The 20,348-nt window shown below is 38.6% G+C and overlaps 1 protein-coding gene across 1 annotated transcript in view; it reads right to left on the minus strand.

Moving 5' to 3' along the window:
- LOC142401060 (roundabout homolog 2-like) overlaps nt 1–20,348 on the minus strand; it is an 81,482-nt gene that overhangs the window by 28,848 nt on the left and 32,286 nt on the right. Inside the window, exons 3-7 of the mRNA XM_075486296.1 lie at nt 5,971–6,128; nt 5,706–5,826; nt 5,412–5,550; nt 3,387–3,523; nt 222–346 (exon numbers count right to left, since the gene is read on the minus strand). Coding sequence (XP_075342411.1) covers nt 222–346; nt 3,387–3,523; nt 5,412–5,550; nt 5,706–5,826; nt 5,971–6,128 — 680 coding nt within the window. The remainder of the gene's footprint in view (nt 1–221; nt 347–3,386; nt 3,524–5,411; nt 5,551–5,705; nt 5,827–5,970; nt 6,129–20,348) is intronic.

Below are 20,348 nucleotides of genomic sequence, written 5' to 3' on the forward strand. Positions count from 1 at the left end.
CACTTCATTATATATATGTGGAACATAACCACATTCTGCTGTGCCCTGGTTTGATCCTTTTAGTTGGATCCTCATGAATTTTTTATATTTTTGTTTAAGATCTCACTTTTCATGCATTTGCAGAATTTCTTTCTTTTTGGCAATGTGGGCCTAAACAAAAAAAAATGCACATCACTACAGATGTGCCTAAATATGTTATCGTCACAATTTGGTGTGCTCACCTTGCTACCCTCTTGTTGCCAGAACACAGTGGGTTGAGGCTTGCCTTTGGTCTCACAGGGAAAGGTAGCCGTTCGTCCTTGAGCCACAATCTGGTCCCGGGGTCGCACCACAAAATGGGGTGCCTCTGAGTTTAAAGAATAAATAAACTATAAGACAATGACAACACATTTGCATAGAATTCAAAGTATATTCTATTGTTATGGCACTTACACTTAAAAAATATATATGGACTGAATATCCAGCTGTAAGCTAAATGAGTTCATGCATTTAGTGTTTGCTGTTCATTGAACAACTACTTTTTTTCTTTGCCAGCCACACAAGCCATTCATCCAACAACCAGAACTTCAGAATGATGCATGTTGACTAATTAGTGCACCCTAATGGCCTGCTCTATTCAAGTTTTTTTTAACTAAGGCACATCAACAATAAACTGGACTCCCACTTTGAAAGAAGTGAGGTTGTAAATCTAATATTTTTACAAAAGACTGCTAAGGGAAATCAGATGTTGATTCTGACTTTGAAACAATGCAGATTTGCATGTTCAAAATTAATCTGATGACTGTGCTTGTGGAATGCCACAACAGTGCATGCATACTGAACATGTGTGTGATTGAAAACATAGAAAGAGTAACACATGCACAATGGAATCAGCTCTTACTTACCAACGGGGCGAGCTGATGACACAAAAATGGTGTGGATGACATTGACACACAACACAGAGAAAAGGAAAGCAGAGGAACAGAACAGAGGGACAGAAAAAGAAAGAAATGAAAATCAGAAATGAATGAGGTGAAGTTGGGTTTCCATCCATGAAGTTCAGGAACGAGGAGGGGAATGTTCAGGAACCAATGCAGGTGATGGCATGGTCTGTGTATCTTTTGGCCATTGGATTGTATTTTTTTCAAACAGAAATAAGGAAAAAAAAATCAGTAGTTGTTGATACTGATTTTAAATCCAATAATCAAAACTGAAATTCAAGGATTTTTTTTCTTTGAAACGAGCAAAACAAACTTTTAAAAAATGGTGTAATCTTTATTTTCTCTTTAAATAAAAAAATCAAATCAATCCAGATATTTTAAGGCTGGCTGTTGGAGAGATGACATTCATAAGTCAAATATATATTTTGAGAGGATGTTTCGCTACATTGAGCAAACGAGAAAAATCCGTTGCACTTCATAGTTATTTTGTGCACAAGAAATAAGTGTAAACACAAAGTCAGCAGATTTACTTGCTCTACTCCATGCAGATTGAAAGAGGCTTGATGCCTCGCAATAAGACAAGATATCCTCTGAAAATATGATTTGTGAATTTTTGAAAGGCCTTTTTAATATTGAAATTACCCCTTTTTCTATCTTGCAATTCCCACACAACACAAGTGTGCTCAAAAACTGTGTGTCGTAACACATCCCGCTGTGTTCTTATGGTTATTTCCAATATGTGTGTCACTGAGCTGGTGTACTGTTCAACTTGGTCAGTTGCCAACAACAAATATCCCCTCTGATTTGTGCGGATGTCCTATACTGGAAGCAAAAAGCACAGCCATCAACAGCTGTCTTTATGCACTTCCCTGTGCCACTGCGCCAAGGTGCGCTCACAGTGAAACTTGGCCACCTCAAATTATGGCCAAAGAGATACCCTAAGAGATACTCTGAAAAATACCCTTAAAACACATTTTATGAATTATTAAAGGATCTCTAAAAATATTGACAGTATGCTGTTTTGCCAACAGAATTCTATGTTTCATTGATCATGTGAAAAATCATATGTGAAGGCTGTTTCGTGGATCACGGCAGAAAAAGGTCTGCTGCAGTGAATAATTCAATGTACCCACAAAACACAGGATAAATCATCCATGCTTGATTTCAAAACTAAAAAACTGAACTTTCATCACACATGAAGTTTATTTTTTTAATGCCTTTATCTAATTACGAGACAATTTACAAAAATCAGCGGATGGAGGTACACAAACACAGCTGTTTATGGCTGTGTTTTTTCAAGTGGGAGACCTCCTCCCAACACAGAGGGGGAGGTGTGTTACTGACTGACTTTTAGCAAATAACCAGTTAAGAACACATTAAGACCAAACTCAGTTACATAGAGAGAAAAAGAGAACAATTTGGTGTACTGACTCAAGCAATTGCATAGAGAAAAACAGTTGATGGCTGTGCTTTGTGTTTCTCATCTATCTCATACCCCAAGTTTATTAAAACATGGTCTCAAAACACATTTTATCTTGTGGATGTACTCCCCTGGGGCCTGTAGTCCTGATCCAACAGCCATCTTGAAATATGAAAAAGGACCACTTTTTCCCATTATTTTTGGGTTTCATAATGGCCGTTTTGCCCGTAAAAAAGAAAAAAAAGACACATCATTTTCGATTTAAGGATTTAAAATAAAATCTAACGACCACTTAATTTTTTGTTTTTTAATTCATGTTTCTTCAAAGAAAATCCAAGGACTAAAATATACTTGCCCTGGTATGGGCCTCACCTTGATAACATTTGCAAGGGAAGGGAAACCAATGGCAAAAACTTGAACACTTCACTTATTTCGAAAAATATCACACAGCCGACAGATCTGTTTGTAAATTAAACAGATATATGGTGAATTAAACAATCTCAGGCAAGGGTCAGTCTCATAATGGATGAAATCAAACAAATTAAACAGAAAATAATCACTTTCATCATTGATGTATACCTAAATGAAATGAAATTATCAATTATAAATTATGATATAATTAGTATTTGAGGTTGAATGAAAAATGGTTTCAAAGTTTAAATGACAATGTAAAGGAAACAGAGGAAATCTGATTTATGTTAGCATTAATCATAAAATAGCATCCTCTCATTTATGTGGTGTGGGTGCAGCAAATGGGTTTGAGGTAGATTGAGTCCCCTCAGGAGAGGTCATAAGAGTTTACTTAAAGCTGATTAGATTGTTCATAACTGGAGCACAGCTGGAGATTTGCCTACTATATGAAAGAAAAGCTGAGACCAAGCCCAGCTTTTCAACAGGGGGGATAGTAACATTTATATAGTGGGCAATAAAGGGCTGTGTGTCTTGTGGCCTGCTTTGGGAGAAACCAAAATAAATGAATAAATAAATACAATTTCAGGGAAGGGTTATGTAATTTGCCACAAGTGAGACCACACGCAGTTACCCACCTCTGATAGTCAGGTAGGCAGAGGCTTCTGCTTTACCCACACGGTTCTCTGCCATGCAAGTGAAGGTTCCCTGATCAGTGACTGACGCTTTCTTAATTCTCAGCAGGAAGTCCTCTCTTTCATATTTGATGTCATACCTGGAGATGGAAAGAAACAGTGACAGCAAGTCAAGAGACATCTCAGGCTGACTTAATACTATTGAAAGGTCAATAGCAGTTACATGCTAATCAAAATACCCATTTTGCTGAAGAAAATACAAAAACAAACACCAAAATCTACATCAGCGATGTGTAAACTTCTGATGTTTTTAGAAGTGTCATTTTTGATAGAATAACACCAGACTTTCTAAGGCAATTGCTATGGTGCTTGAAAAAGAAGAGCAATTATAGTGAGATGAAGGCATGGCAAAATGAAAGGTGCTTTCAGCTGGAACCCTGATTGTTCCACTCTTTCAATATTCATAAAGACGAACCACCCACTGTAGTGTGGGCTGTGCAGAGTAGCCTATTGTTGGTGTGTGTGTGTGTGTGTGTGTGTGTGTGTGAAAGAGAGAGAGCTAGGAGAAAGAGAGGAAGAGATAGACAAACAGTCTGAGAGTCAGGGAGTGGCACAGTCTGACAAACTGAATTTGATGAATGAGCCAAGCAGTAAGACATGACTAATTCATAGAGATGTTCCATGCATCAGAGTGTATCCACCAGTGAAGCAATTGTAGGGCAGAAGCACTTCAGTTAGGGTGAGAGAAACATCTTAGCTTGCAGAGTTTAGATAAGGCCTAAGAGGGAACGAGTGGAGAAATCAGAAGTTGGGTCTTCCCTCTCTGGGGTCCCTTTTTACTTGAGGAATCTTGTGAATTTGTCTGGCCAGCCATTCTGACTCAAAGATGGGAGACAAGTCAGGCAGAGAAATGGCTGAAGGGGTGAGAAAAAGTCACATTCGAAATAGATGTTCCAAAGGGTGTGGGCAGAATATCGATGGGGGTTATTGGGTCTGTCCAGAGTGTGGTGAGGACTTCATTCACAGCGCATCTCTGACCCAGATACAGACCTCCCAGGAGACTGGGAAGGTTTTGGAAAAGAATGAAAGAAGTGGAAGGAAGTAATTGAGGCGAGGTAGGTCTGAAAGTAGGACATGTACCACCCGACTGAGGTAGAGGGCACAATATAGGCAAGCAGAAAAAATGCCAGACAGGGAGACTGACAGTAATTATTATGCTTGTCAAAATATATTCTAATTCCTAAGAAAGTAACACATCCTATAACAGTAATGGCTTGTAACAGGTGTTATATTTTTTTTCAGGGATGTTATTTACAGAGTTGTCCTTCCACATTCTGACAATGACATACTTCTTTACTCTGATTCATTTAGGTAACATTTCTTGATAGCATTTCCAAAAGTTACTAGGACATTTTAAGGAATATAATCAATTATCAGTCTGTAGTTCTTTAATCAGTTTTACAATATGAATCTAATATAACTGCATGACTAGACAACAACATAGAATTCTTTATAATCTCTTATGGGACTGAACCAATTTGTATATGCCAATCCATGTATAGACCGAACTACATCATCCCCTACAATATGATGCAATCCACTGCAAGACCACATTCAACTGACTTCAGAAATTAGCCCATAATTCAATTAACATTCTTCGTGCACTTTATTAACTTCAAGCTATATAGACCTTAATGCATTAGATTCCTTGCTATTTAATACAAACTCCTGTTGGGTGCTCATCTATGGACTTTTCACTGCCTAGAATGTATAATCTACATATTAAGTATTGCATGCTGGTACTTGAAAGTCAATATTCATCAAAATCAGATAAAGATTTTTTTTTACCAGTAAATAAGAAATTCATCTGCAGCTAATTAATATTTTTTTTCTGCTACAAGTCTTCTCTACCATATTGAATTTCTACAAATCTGCTTAAGCATTTATCTGTTCACATTTTCGCTGTAGCAGCACTCTCACACGCACACACATGCATACAGAAGGCTTACACTCACTCACAGTCCTCACCTGCCCCGAGGAATATCCACGTCCTCCTTTTTCCAGCGCAGTGCAGGTGGCGGGTCACCATGGACCTGACACCTGAACTCTACGCTCTCGTCAACTAGAACCACCTGGTTCACAGGCCGTTGCACAAATGTTGGTCTTTCTAAATGTGGGTAGCACACATAGCATAAATGCTAAATATACTTTTGACAGAGAGGTTAAATATTGTATGTGCCACTGTGCAGTAAATGCCAGGGAAATGTGTCATGCTCTATTACAGTTTGAGCCAGGCTATGAGTGGTTGACAGACTTTCTTACCAAACACTGAGAGCTGAGCTTTTTCACTTGCTCTCTCTCCAACCATATTGGAGGCCACACACACATAAATCGCTGAATCACTCCTCTTGGTATTTGAGATGGTCAGCTTTCCTCCTCGAACCTGAAAAGGAAAAAGCAATTGTGACTAAAACGAACAAGTTCAATGTAAAGTATTTTACAATGTGATGAATCAAGGGTAAATGTGAGGTTTCTGGTGTGATTTACTGAAGAAAAACGAGAAGGTACTTCTTGAGGATTAACTGACCGTGATCCTGTCATCCTTGAGGTCAAGACGAGTCTTATCTTTCCTCCAGAAGGTAGTGGGTTCAGGATGCCCACGAGGAGGCTGACACTCAAAACTGGCGGTCTCCCCGACCGCCACCACCACATCCTGTGGGTTCTGCCTGAAGTCATCACGTAACACTAGGGAATAATAGTGAGCAGAACAAAATTTAAACAGTGTCTTTCTGGTGATTACTTTGACTTTTTATCCCAGTTCAGCTGTTTCGTTATGGCAACTAAAAAGTCACTCATAGACCAAAATGTTATGAGCTAACTCAAGTCATTTTCTGATTTAAGAGTAAAAAGATAACTCTGTATAGTAAGACTTGTCACAGGACCATAAGCAATTTATATGCACTCAATAATGCTTTTGTCTCCCTTAGGGCATAGGTATGAAGTCTTTACTTAAAGCAGATAAAGATAACAGTATATAAATCCAGGTGGGATTAACAATTCATCTTTCACTAGACTGCTCACGGAAGCCATGAGAAATTATCTAAGGTTAAGTGAAACCATAAAACGATACATATCTAGGAGGTCTATAATGTAAGTGAAAGATCGTTCATGAAAATTTCAAAATACACTAAAGCAATACAAGCAGATACATTGAGGCTAAAATCCCATTAAATAAGTTCAATCTAAACCCAAACATGTTTGTGCAGGTGTACAATTTTAAGGCCAAATTATGTTTAAGGAAATTTTCAATACAGCAGCAACAACCTCTGAGGACAACCACTGCTTTGGTTGAGTTGCAGTAGTGGCATGAGTACAAGTTAGTTGTAAGTTAGTTTCATTATTATAAGTATTAATTGTAACATACAAGTAAATTGGAAAAATTACCATCAAAGAAATGTGGGAACAAAAATGCAACAGATCATTACACAAACTGAAGTGAGAGGTTAGCCAACAGCATGTATGTGAGTTTCTTGGCGAGATGTGTGTGTTCTGCCGCAATAATAACGAGTTACCACCTCATGATTTTAAATTTCTGCTAAACATTACTGTTTCAATGAAATCATCCATGTCTGTTCATGAACCTTATGAAAGTGAATGCATAGTTTAGAATATAGCTATAGCAATGACAGCACGCAAAGCCAAAATATACATAACATCGCAAAGGAAAAGCATCACAGAAGGCCACATTTTAAAACAGGAACCCCAAATTAAAACCACCAATTCAGTAATTGACTAAATATGAAATATTGTCACAATCTGTCCCGCTTTTCCTGCTTGTAACTGTAAGGAATGGCCTGTAACAATGATTTTGCAAAAGAGAATAATGTCACTGTTTGATTGAAAAAAGACAAAGGAATCAAATTCTGTCATCATGGTAAACGTGTGATATTTTCTCAATATTAGCAAGGGAACTCTTGAGCTATGCCTTTTTGAGGTCAGAGTGACATCGGCATTTGACCTTTCACCATCAAATTAGCCTAGAGTACAAGTTTGGGTCTGTGCCAAATTTGAGGATACTGACTCCATGAGAATGAGCAGGTAAGACAGCCCCAAAACACAATGGGTGCAGTCATAGACGGCTTCAGTGCGGAGGCATAAAAACAAATATGGTGAGGAATAATAATGGATGTCCGTGTCGGGCACAAAAGTGAATAGCCTTCCATGTAATCTCTGCTATGGTAAAGATAAGCAGCTTGTGATCAGTGAGAACATTTATAAGCTGAAAAACACACTAAGTCCACGCCGCAGATGTTTTGAAATCTCTTAAGATGCAAGTATCAACTCTAAAATAGTCACGATTGCACTTGGCTGTGGTGTTTTGGTTTTGTTCTGAGTTCCAGTAGAGGCTGAGCAGCTATACAGGAAGTACGGGGCAGACTGCTCCTGCCAGCACACCTGCTGCTCGTCTGCGCTCATTAAGAGCTGGCTTTTTAAGATTCTGCAGGAGTTCCAATCTTCGCCAGATTGTCTCACAGTCTCTGTGGTTACGGACTACCAAAGTTGCTCAGTGTTGATAGAAAAGCTTCCTTGTCTAACTGTTCCTCTACCTGTGTTCCCAGTGCAACCTTGCTTCTCCCGAGATCTTTGGATACCTCCGCTGACCCCTTCACTGTGTCTGGATTACAACCTGCGTTCAACCCTGCTTCCTCGCTTTGTACCTGCCAGATCGCCACTCTGCCATCTCAGACAAACCACACCACATAGTAAGCCCTCACTGACCTAAAATTATCTTTATTCGGATACTCCTTGGACCCATCTAACTGTTCCTCCTCTCTTCTTAAAGATACTACCGAACTGGATTCTCTGTGGACCTACCTTGCACCATTACCACTAATGAACCAGTTTATTTTTCCAAATCTCCCAGTGTCAGTCAAAATTATCAAAAGGCTGCAGTGTGGGCTCTAAAATAACGTTCACAGAAAGCCGAAAAAATGTTGTTTGCAGTAAATCAGATAACAATTTAACTAATCTGATAAGCATAAAGAGTTATCATCCTTATATACACGAGTTTGGCTGAGTGTAATTTTTCTGAAACCTTGGATAAAGAAAGCAGTTTTAAAACGGGCAACTATTCACAGCATACACAGGGTCAGGCCTTGGTTTCATGAAAAGACGATGTACCACAGCATGTACAAATGTTAAGAGAAAGTAAATAGGACCAAATATTGACTGGATGAAATACTTATGAAGCCTTACGAAGTGACAAGGGAACAGGTGCAAGGTCTCATTTAGCTGCAAGGGGAAAAACATTTCGAAATACAACACTGAAAAGAACAAATTTCATGTTTCTGCAAAGTTATAATGTGTGTTTTGAAAAATACACTGAAAGTCCTCCACAGTTCTCTGGAAAGGAATCAACACGGGGCTGGAAGGAGGCCAACTACTATACTGTATATTACCAAAACAGATCTGAAAGCCAATACTGCCACGTGAAATATGACCCGGTTAATTTTTTATCTCGCATCTACAAACTTTTGGTTCATTAGAATCCCATTTCTGAGCAGTTTCCCCACTCTGTTGTCAACATTCTCATTTCTCTACAGCAGGAATGTCTGTGCTTGGTTGTCAGTTTTCAAAGAAACTGAAAATCAAGGATTGTCAAACATTTCCTACAAAATTAACGCTGCTGCATTTTTAACAGATGTATGAGCTAGCAGCTGCTAAGTTAAAGGGTCAAAGCTTCAAAACTTCCTGATTCTGTCACAACTGTTACGGCAAATATAATTTCAAAAGCTACTGCTTTAAGTAGCTGCCAGCATAACTACAATATAAGCCATCATTGGCATTATGGTTAAAAATAGGGACTGTAACTTGGATCCTGCAATAAGAGTCACAGCCTCTTTGCATTAATTGCTTATGACATGTTGTTTTTATGAAAAAACTTGCTTTTGGCCCATTTTACATTAAAAAGTGGAGTGTATGACAACAATCACGACTTCACAACTTTTCTTTTCTCCTTTTTCTTCAAAGAGCTAGCGGCCGGTGAATAAAAATTAGCAGCAAACTGTCATTTCTGCTTTTGTGTGTAAAGAAATAATGAAAAACTTGTGAGATTAATTATGCCTCATGGTAAAGGACAGTTTGCAAAACTCGGAGCAGGAAAAACTGGCATGGTGTTCATTTTGCTTTCCATCCTCATTACCGCCATAAGCCATTCAGCTGATAGACTGTCGCATGGATTCCAAGTCCCAGAGGACACCTCTAGTAAAAAAGAAATCAGGAAGCAGCCAGCGGCCTCTTGGCCCAGCTGTCAATCACATTCTGCCGTAAACGAGTCTCAGTTGCAGACACTACTTTGGCACAGACATATGCCTGGCTGGCTGTCATGTTGTACTATACGCTCAGTGACCCATTCCATGACGGCACCACCACACTCAACCAGGCGCACAACTGAATTCTGGTCCTTGTGTTGATGATGCTCCTGTAACAGTAAAGATGTCTCAAGGGATTGGGAAACTCAAACACAAACAGGAGACAGTGGAGAGCTAGATAATTGGAGACGAGTGAAAACCCACTTGCAAAGAGGTGTAAAAGAATGCTGTCTTACATAGTGCTTCCAGTTGAATAAAGCAGTGGACTTGACAACAGTGACACTAACCTTAAAACACCATGCAAACAAATCATCTTACCTACTAACAGGTACTAATTACATGTTAGCCATTTGTTTTATTGCATGCAATTTATTTGTCGTCCGAATTTCTTGGGTTTTACCAAGCATTTTTCCACACCAACCCATAATTAACACCCAAAACATTTTTATTTCTAATCTATATATTTTTTTCTTTTTGGTGTGTGAGTGGCTTATGATTGATGATGGTGTACATGATGAATCATGTCAAAAGAAATTGTAAGTGAAAAACTCATTACATACAATCTCCTGGTAATATGCTGCTGTCGATTTGAAAGGCTTTGAATGTGGGGCCAAATAATCAGTACAGTTGGTACTGTAGCTGTGATTTATTCAGTCCTGACAGTATGCATTAATGGCAGTTATCCTACACCCCTAACACTGCTCTGGGTGTTGCCCTTCCTTTCCTGCTCTCCCTGAAAGGCCTGTGCAGGATTCTGTATGTAGTACACATGCTGACACGTGAGACATGGGGTGGAGGTGGTGATGCTCTAATCTGATGTTCTCAAATGAGGAACCCCTGTGGAGGCAGCATCCATGTGTAGTCTGTTGTCTGGTGGTAATTATTTCAGATGGCGTGGCCACCACCACTGCATAATGTTGTTTGATTGAGTACTGGTCAATTATTCAAACAAAGCATTCAGGGGACTAACCCATTTGCCTGTTACATTTATCAAATGAGAGAGAGAATTATTTGTAAATAGGTTTCATTTCATGGCACAATGGGGGGTAAAAATGTGTGACAGGGTGGAAGTATGTGAATACAAATAATAATACAGAGACTCCTTATATGATTAACGGGAGAGAGAATGTGGTCGTTGTGAATTTTCATATATTACACCTTAGCTTTCAGATTTCTTGAGACTCTTGAATTTTATTTAATCTCTTCACCATAACATCACATCCGTAAAGATCTCACTTGAGATCTTGAGACGTGCTGCTCAGTTTGCCAGGCTGAAAGTAATTTCCATTTGGTTGCAAATGCATGGATTTGGAACAGACTATTTATTCCTGTACATTAGATGATGTTTCAAAACATGCCGTAGACCTACACAGACAGGGTGTTTTATCACAAAATCCATTATCTGGTAAAATTAATGTATCCAATAAGCTTATATCCATTAACTAAAAGGTCCATATTAAAGCGTAAAATTCCGAATAGAATTTAAAACACAAGAAGAAAAGAGTGGCAGTATTTTGTTATGCATTTGCTTTAATTACTATACTTTATAATTCCATAGCATATGTAAAGACTGCCAGCATGCTAACTCTCACAGTGACAGAATGTTAACATCTGCTCTTAACATCATTAAGAATAATAGTATTAGCATTCTATTTATGCTATAAATGAATCTGGTAAAAATAAAACTCATAATTATAAGTCTGATTAATTAGACAAATCATTTTTTGGTGAAAAAAAATTATGGCTAAAAAAAGCAATAAAAAAGGATAAAAAAAATGTGATTCCCTCTTTCTAAACCAAACAAAAATGTCAAAGCTTAAGTTTTGTTCTGATGTATTTCTTGTTGTTTAAACTTTATTTGCAGAGCAATTATGTTCAAGACCAGATTTCGAAAGACCTCGTCTCAACTGTACGGTGAGTCAGAGCTTTCATCCCTGACTCCCCAGAGGGCTAATTTATATCTTTCATTTTAAGTATCTTAAATTAAACTCTTCAGCTTGTCATGCCTGGAATGAATCTGGCTTCCTGGCCATGTTTTTTTTTCTTTTTGACATGTCTTGACAACTGTTATTTCCACAAATTTTGCACTATTATCTGTAGGTGTCAAGTGGATTAACTTTTTGTTTTTTTACCCTGAATAAAATTCTAGTGATACAGTAACAATGGTGAGAGTAATAGCTTAATGAATAAGTAAACATGTAAAATCTGGATAGGTGTGATATTTACCAAGCTCACACTTGGTTCCTGCTGGTGGTCAGTTATGCTCCCCTAAATTCTAGCAGCATCATGAGGCTAACTTTTTTTTTTTTTAATTTAACAATTGCTGAATGAACTCTCTGAAATTTGGTACAAACAGCCTCAAGACTAACTGTAATAATTATGGTCCTCAGATTTGTAATTCATTAATTTTTTTCTTGACACCATATTCAGGTCAAAATGTTAATTTGCTCAAAACTTTTAGATTTAAGCATTTAGAAAACTAGGACTTATTTTTCAGTCTGGCTGGGTCAAACTGTTAATAAGGACAAAAGTCCTTGAAACTGGCTGAATATCAAAAGAGCTGTTGACGTGACATTTTTGCCATGCAGTTTCTCATGGCAAACATCTACTAGTTTTCGGGACTAGGTAAATGGTTTGGATGGTGTAATGACCAAAGACACAGAAATTAGCAGCAAAGCTCGACAATGTTGCTAAATACATAAAGTCTGACACCATCAACATATTTTTCCACTCATGCTGCTTTTTTCTTTTACATGTGGGGCAGTGGATATCTGTCTTTGTTGCTCTGCAGCCATGACGGTATTGCAGTTAAGTTGTTCCTGCTTATACATTTGTTTAAACATGGTTGCAAAATAGGATCCAGATGCTATACTTTCATGCCAATAAGTGGTATTTTTTTTTTTTTGTACCAATTCTTTTCAGTAACTCAACACACTGAGGATACCTTCGGAGAAGTTAAGGTGGTCATTCACTTCAATACACAAAGTGGGAAATACACAAGACAAGGTTTGACAGATGATGGGTGACAACCAACAACATTAACTCAGACGGCATTCTGTTTATTTTGTAGTACACACAACTGTACCTTATAATATACTGTGTATGTATTCACAGACAAGTAAACTAACAATCCATTGAGGTGACTTATAATTTCATGCTTTACAAACTCACACAAAGAAAGCTGTTGGCATAGAGAAACACCATCGAGGCAAAAAGGAAATTGTTAATGAGTAGAGGGGGAAGATGAAGATGCTAACACCTTGTGAGTTTTTGTGTGTAGCAGATGGTTATATTTCCATTTGGGAATCAGAGATGCAGCAACGAAGTGTGGAGCTGCATGTAGATAAATCTTGCCACATACAGGCAACACATACAAATCTAAAATGAAATCAAGCACTGTTTAACAGAAATGACTAAATAGCAACCGTGCTTCTTTTTATGCAGTGTGTTTGAGACTGATGTCAGAGACTTGGAGCAAGGGTAAGCATTTTAGTAATATATAGGTTTATATGGTCAGTGGTCCAGTGTCAGAAAATGGATTCTAGCCAAGTGATTTCTCATGACAGTGTTCTGCTAAATTGTGGTTTGGAGTTTGCTGAAGATTCTTTTTGAACAATTTGGCCTGTGGGGATGTGTCACTTTCTCAACAGCAGTCAAGGATGTCCCATATCTGTCACATGCAGAAAATACACACTGACACATGCATACACACACACACTCATAAGCACACGCAAACAAACAGAAAACAGCTGCCCGGTTCCTACATTACAAACTTTGCTGATGTCCGCAACACATCATCACTGTTCAGGAGACCGAAACAGAAACTAAGACAGATATGCCGACACACAATCATGGAGGAGAAAAATTATCTGGTTAAGAGGGTTATTTGCACAGGGGATTCATTCTTTTTTTGCATAAATAAACAACTTAACATCTCTGTGCCCTAAAAAAGTCATCAGCAATCAGTCAGGACTACGATCAGCGGGGAGATGAGGAGCATTTATACAATGTCCCCTGGGGTCAAGAGCCGAGCACAGACGAACATTACCTATTATATTTCTGCCTTCTCAACAGTAGCACACATGAGTAAATCAAGCTCTACTTTTTTATAAATAAAATGGTACTCTGCATGTAGAGACTATCATATATGGCAATTATTTTGAGTATGACAACATCTATGATGTAAAGTGTGCCACAAAACGGCAATATGCAGTGGTTCAAAATGAGGGACAACACTGAATCTTCAAAGTAACCATCGAAGTCTAATAACGCTTAATGATTCATTGTATACACAGAATATAAAAGTCTAATTTGTATTACTGACTGCTCTGCTTGAATTTAAGTTCTCCCATTTTTAAAGTGTTTACCAATGATTTGTATAGCATTAAGAACAATTATGACCCAGTGTCATTTTTATTTTTCATACCTGACAAAGCAGTGCAAGGTAACTGAAGTCAGCGGTATCCTAAAGTATAAACGGACAGCTTGTAAACTCAGAAATGCTTCGCTTTGCTTTTGGGGCATCATTAATGTCAAATCCAATTAGAGTCAATATAAAAGTTGGAAATAGATGCGCGTTCAGATGTGAGCATGCCTGTGGCAACACAAAATTTAGATGCTGTTTACCTTTTAATGTGACAATAGCTTGCACAGGCAAAAATGTAATGATGAAGGCTCTTATTTTTTCCTCTTCACAAACTTGAGAAAAGCAGCATTAATGGGCACAATTTATCAGTAATTTTATTCAACATCTTTCCCTCCGTGGCATTTTTTTATGTGATTTTATACTTTATAATCATATTAGTTATGCATTCTTTGGCCTTTGAATTAGAAGCCGTTCAACCACCATGAAGAGTTAACAGTGAACACTCTACCATTGTCATGTTTAATTAACCTCCAGTCTTGTGTCATATGAAGCTGTGGATGGTATAGGAGGGATCTACCCTCCTCTCCTTTCCTTCCTCACATCTCCATTCCCTCGTCTCTCACTTGCCTTGCCTCTAGTTACTGTAACAGCATTTCTTCAGACCACATCTCCACATCTATAATTAATTACCCCTGTCTCCATGCATTTCTTCACAAGAACACATTCCTCTATCTCTCACACTAACCTATGTAAATCTTCATCTCCCTGCTGCCCAGACTCTTAGTCTCAGTCTCATCCTCTGTATAGACACCTGCACATACAGATGCAGTCTTGTAGGCAAAGCAGTGAACAAATATTTGTGCATGGCTTTAGTTCATGATTTTGCATTTCTGGATGGTTAATTCCTCCTCATTATTTGCAGTGTTCTGTCTCTCTATTTTGTGTTGTGAAAAAAAAACTAACGTTCAGTTCCATGGCTGGGAGGCACAAATACCCCATGTTCATAAACCTTGATACTGCTCTGGCAGTTATTGAAGGAGCATGAGGAGTAAGAGAGGGAGAAAAAAACAAAAGATGAAAGAAAAATACAGAAAAGGTCGATAACATTATTTTTCTCTCAAAGACCATATCGTAGACCCTTAAAGCAATATTGTGGAGATGTACAACATGAGCTGGAAAATGAGTCAGGGATCAGAATCAAGCATTTTATCCGCCTTGCTTCACTAAAGCAGTGGCCACCAAGGGAAAGAGAGCTTTCTTACAGGCTCTGTTCCTTTCTGACTGAAGATATGCACACTGCTGTGTTTCACAGTCATGATCACTGTAATCAACACAATGCTGAAGAGGTTAAAAAAAAAGCTTCACATGTTCTCTAAGAGACTTGTAAAGGCGAGAAAGGCTTAAACTGTTTTTAAATACATCACCTATAATTCTACCAGCCACGTTAGCTTTAAATTGATGCAGCATGCAGATCTTCTAAACGATATCAGAATACATTATATTCTCTATTGCTTTTTTCTTGCTGAATAAAATGGAAGAAAGTGTTGTTCAAGAAATAAAAAGATGCTGGAATACTCTGTACATCTGTACCATCTTACACGATCAAACACATCTGATGGTGGCCCTTTGGAGATGGTTGCTGTGCTGTGTTTACCACCAGCATCATGATTTTATCCCCCTTTGCATGGGCACATACAGATGGGCCACAATATGTCCATGTTTGCATAGCGTGTAGATATGTGTGACTGCATTTGAATAAACGATTGGAGCTATGAAGCAAGGCGCTGCTCCCCCACCACTGCTGACATTCGGCACAAAAGAAAATTAATTAATATTGTAATGTCATATAAACACATTATATAGGACAGACTTTGTTGCTATATATTATTGCACTGATTTGATCTTTGATCACTAAATGAGAAAATTAACTGGAATGATCAAATCTGAGTGTAGCACACTGGGTTCATGTGACCCAGAGGTGATGCTCTGCATTTCCACACCCTTTGTTCCTCACCACCACCCACCTTAAAACCACAGTATAGACAGGAGTTAGATAAATTGCTTCTTCCCATAGTATAAAAGGAATGTGCTGTGCATTAATTGATGATTCTAAAGTGACTGTGGAGTTGAGTGTGCATCATTGTTAGCCCTGTGATGGGCTGCCGACCTGTCCAGAGAATAACCAACCTCTTTGCCCGAATGTCAGTTGGGATAGGCTCAAGATGCATGTCCAGACAATAAAGCAGGCAAAGATGGATGTATTATCAAATGGACGGATTTATTGATTAAAGTCGCTGGCATTATATTTGTCCTCCTGATCTGTCTGCAGTTATAAAAAAAGACAATAGATTGTGTCACGTGATTTGAAATGCAACACATATTATGTGCAAAGCAGCACTTGAGATACTCACATGTGCAAAGCCATTTAAAGGCATATTTCATTTTATTCATTCATTTCAAATAGGGTTGCATGAAGTACTTATGAGTTCTTAGAATCTTACCTGCTGTAGACAGCAGCTGGAGGATTGGAGTGTAGAGAATCAGAGGCTTTTCTGATTGAGCTAAAGCTAAAAGCTACTCAGAAGGGGGCCACCAGAAGTCTTATACATTTTCTAAACCCCAGAAACTTCATGTGGCAACACAGTCCCTTCACAGTCCAAGTTCCCTCACAATGTGTCAACACGGACCATGTTACACTGACCAGGTCAGAGCCAGAAGCGTCGCTGTGTAAATATCCATAACCTAGCGTTTGCTTGATCCGCTATGACATTTTTAGGCTGGAGTTGTTTTAAATGGTGAAAAATTTCCTTTTCCGTTGGACCCATTCTGAGTAGCTTTTAGCTTTAGCTTGCTGTTTGGAATGGTTCTGATTCTCCACACTAATAGCACTGATCACAAGCACAGGTAAGACACTGACTACTGAAGTACTTCATTCATTCTTTTGGCTTTCTGGTGGCAAACCCTCAAAAATGGTTTTGTGTTACTTGTTGGTTTGCTGATTCAACTTATATGACAAACCAAAACTGGCTTTCTTCAATGCCAATTGTCAGAATGTAGATAAACATTTCAAATTAAAAAAGCACATTCCACAAGGAATGATAGGGATCCAGGTATATCATTTGGTAACCCTAAGCTCCTCCCACCTCCACCCCAGCCCCCAACATAAGTGCTCCACTGAGCAGCTTAGCAGATTATTCACCCAAAATCTCTGTTAATCACATCCATGCATACCCCCTGGTAAGCCCAAGGCCACCCAGCACATATCCATTATTCACATAGGCATGCACTGGGAGGGAGCAGCTGTTGCTGACTGACCTGCTGTCTCCAACACCTTCCCATGAACTTTCTGTGTATTCCATCACAGAAGCATCTACATAGATTCAAATCCACTACGAGAAGAAAGACTGTTGTCCTTCTTCTGACGATGTCCTCCGTTTTTAAGGCCTTTGCATCAGGAGAAAGCGTGAAGAAATCAGTCTAATTGCCATGTGATAGTCCATCATCATGAGTCTTTGTATGTGTGGAAACACGCATCAATATGTATGCATTGATAGTATATGTACTAACACAGGGAGGTACTTGTGCAAACAAAATCCCACCTAACATCTCTCCCTATCATACAAACACACACAGACGAGATTAAACTGCTCAACCCATCAACATCTCATACTGCAAACATTCACATCTCAAGTAAATCATCTCTCCCTTTATCTAGTTTTATTCTTCCTTCGTGTTTTCACTCATATTCCTAATTTCCATTTTGGTGAAATAAAGGAAGTTGCCACTTCAAACTCTTCAGTCTTCTCTGTTAATCCACGTGCTTCTGTTTAAGCCTTAGCCATTATTCTCTTCATAGTTAGTCAGAGAGTATTTCTCTGCCAACTATGTCCCTCTTTCTTTCCATCTTTTCATCAACACAAAAAATGCCCATAAAGGTTTTCAGAATGGAATCCGAATGGCAAGGTCTGAATTAAAAAAGACAGACGAGGGAATTCAAATATCGAAGTTCATTATTTGAGAAGAGTGTGTGGTGTCTTGGTTGACAAAATAACTGTAAATACTGACATGGCTAATCTCAGCACAGCTGTTGGTATTAGGTCCTTTAATCCTGGTCCAGATCGGTGATGTGCTCACACTGGCTCGGGGACAGATGAGCAACAGCCACCAGGCTGCCAAGTGGGCTAAAGGCAGCAGACTGGCCTGATGCTTGCTTTTAGACATGATAAGCTGTGAATCTGTGAGTCCTAGAGCGCAGCTCCAAACAGCACAGTCTTTGTGGCAAATCAGCAGCCTTTTGGATAAATATTACTGACTATTCTGCAATCTCACACAAAACCCTGAACTGTCTTTATGTTTTTTTTCTTTTAAGTTTCATCACAACTGTACCATTCAGGAAGACAACGTGACTGGAGCAAATCTTTGAAATAACACAATTTTTGAACGGCACCAAAGCACAGTATTGATATAACACAAATTCCAACATTAAAATTGTAGGGAGTACTCACAGTTGACATGCGTTCTTTAAAATTTGTAAGAATGGAAACAGCCAGCATGCCTTTGTATATGTATTACTGAATAGGGCAACAAATAAAACTGAGCAGCACCTACTGTTCTTTTCTCTATATTGTGAATCCTAAGAAAATCCTTTTAAAGCTGACAGATAAAGCATGTAGCTCTGCAAGTAAACACATGCTACATATGAGGACAATCAGCACAGTTAGCTCAGATGTTCACCATATAAGACAAATCACAGTGATTAGATTTTCTAGCTACATGTTTTATCTAACTTGATCAAATCATATTGGTTAATGCTTTTGTAATCTGTCAATCAAAGTTCTAACAGACTTGCTTTCACTCATCCAGCGTTCGCTTTATTGATTTACAGTGCACAACATAGGGATGGGTACTCTTCTTTCAGGCAGTGTAATAACCTCTTAAATCATGGTGAAAATGACTGCTGTGAGAGGCTGATGCAGTAGTATGAAGTGCTACACCTCTCTGTTGCTGACACACTGGAGCCAGTCTGCACTCACTTCACAGTCTGATCTGCATACGACGCCATGTGCCAAACTCAATTGTCTGTGGTCAGATGAAGGAGCGAGAGGAAAAGACGAGACAGCATCTGTGTCACGTATCAGTAAGAAGAAAGGTCATAAGTGTAAGACATGTAATAAATGACTGACAGATGGAAGTCTGGACATGGATGCCAAGCCATATTCTCTAGGTACAACGTGTAAGGAAGCTGACAATCCTGTCTCTGCTGGATAGGAAAAATCAAGAAATACCCCCACAGCATATAAACAGACTGTGCAAACAAAACATGTGCTGTCAGCCTCTTCTTCTTCATCTCAGCTGAAATCGAAAAAAAAAACTGCTTGATGAAGTCAAGGCATCAAATGTGGATAAAGGCAAACGTTTCCCCTTGTTCTGTGTATATTGGAGTTCTTTGACTAAACTGAGCAGAAACTGTACTGAAATTCAAGTATTATTCTGAAATGGATTAAGACTGATTAACTCAGTGTAGAGTTAGGACAAAGTTACTTGAGGTGGTGTGAAAGTGTCTTAAAATGGAAATCCTTTTAAATAATTTCTCTGATTGGCTTTTTAAAAGAGCAAAACACTTTAGAAATGCTAAAACCAATTTACAGGGTTTTCTTCTCTTCTCAAAGATGCTTTGAAATGCATATGAAAAACCTGAAACTGAAACGTGATAAAACACGATCCTTCTATGATGGTCGGCAAGATTGTTACGCAGAGAACAAAAACCAGGCAGATTGTAGATGTCAAAAGGGAAAGGAATGAAGACAGCAAGAAGTCAATCAATACAAGTTGGCTTTTTCTAGTTATTAAAGTTGCATTCAGCCCATGCTCTCTGCACTACAAAGATTGCACTTATGATTGTTAAGTTGCTCCAATTACTTGGTGGCAAAGGCTTTTGAGAAAAGCACGATTAACCTCGGCATCCGAAGAAACAGAAAACAGCCGGGCGTTTTCTCTCAGGGCATGTAATTGATGAGACACTGTAGAACAACACACCCACTGGAGCGTCCAGTCCCTCAGCAAATTATTACTTGGCTTACAGTATGTGTAGAGTCTACCTGGTTCATGTTTTCATTTTCAGTGCCTGATTATAGCAAAGCTTGCTGTTATTATATACTCTGAGTAAAAGCCGTATCATAAATGTAGAGCTCTTCATACAAAAGTTTTATTCTGTAAAATATCAACTCC

Source organism: Odontesthes bonariensis, chromosome 16, assembly GCF_027942865.1.
Source record: "Odontesthes bonariensis isolate fOdoBon6 chromosome 16, fOdoBon6.hap1, whole genome shotgun sequence".
NCBI lineage: Eukaryota > Metazoa > Chordata > Actinopteri > Atheriniformes > Atherinopsidae > Odontesthes > Odontesthes bonariensis.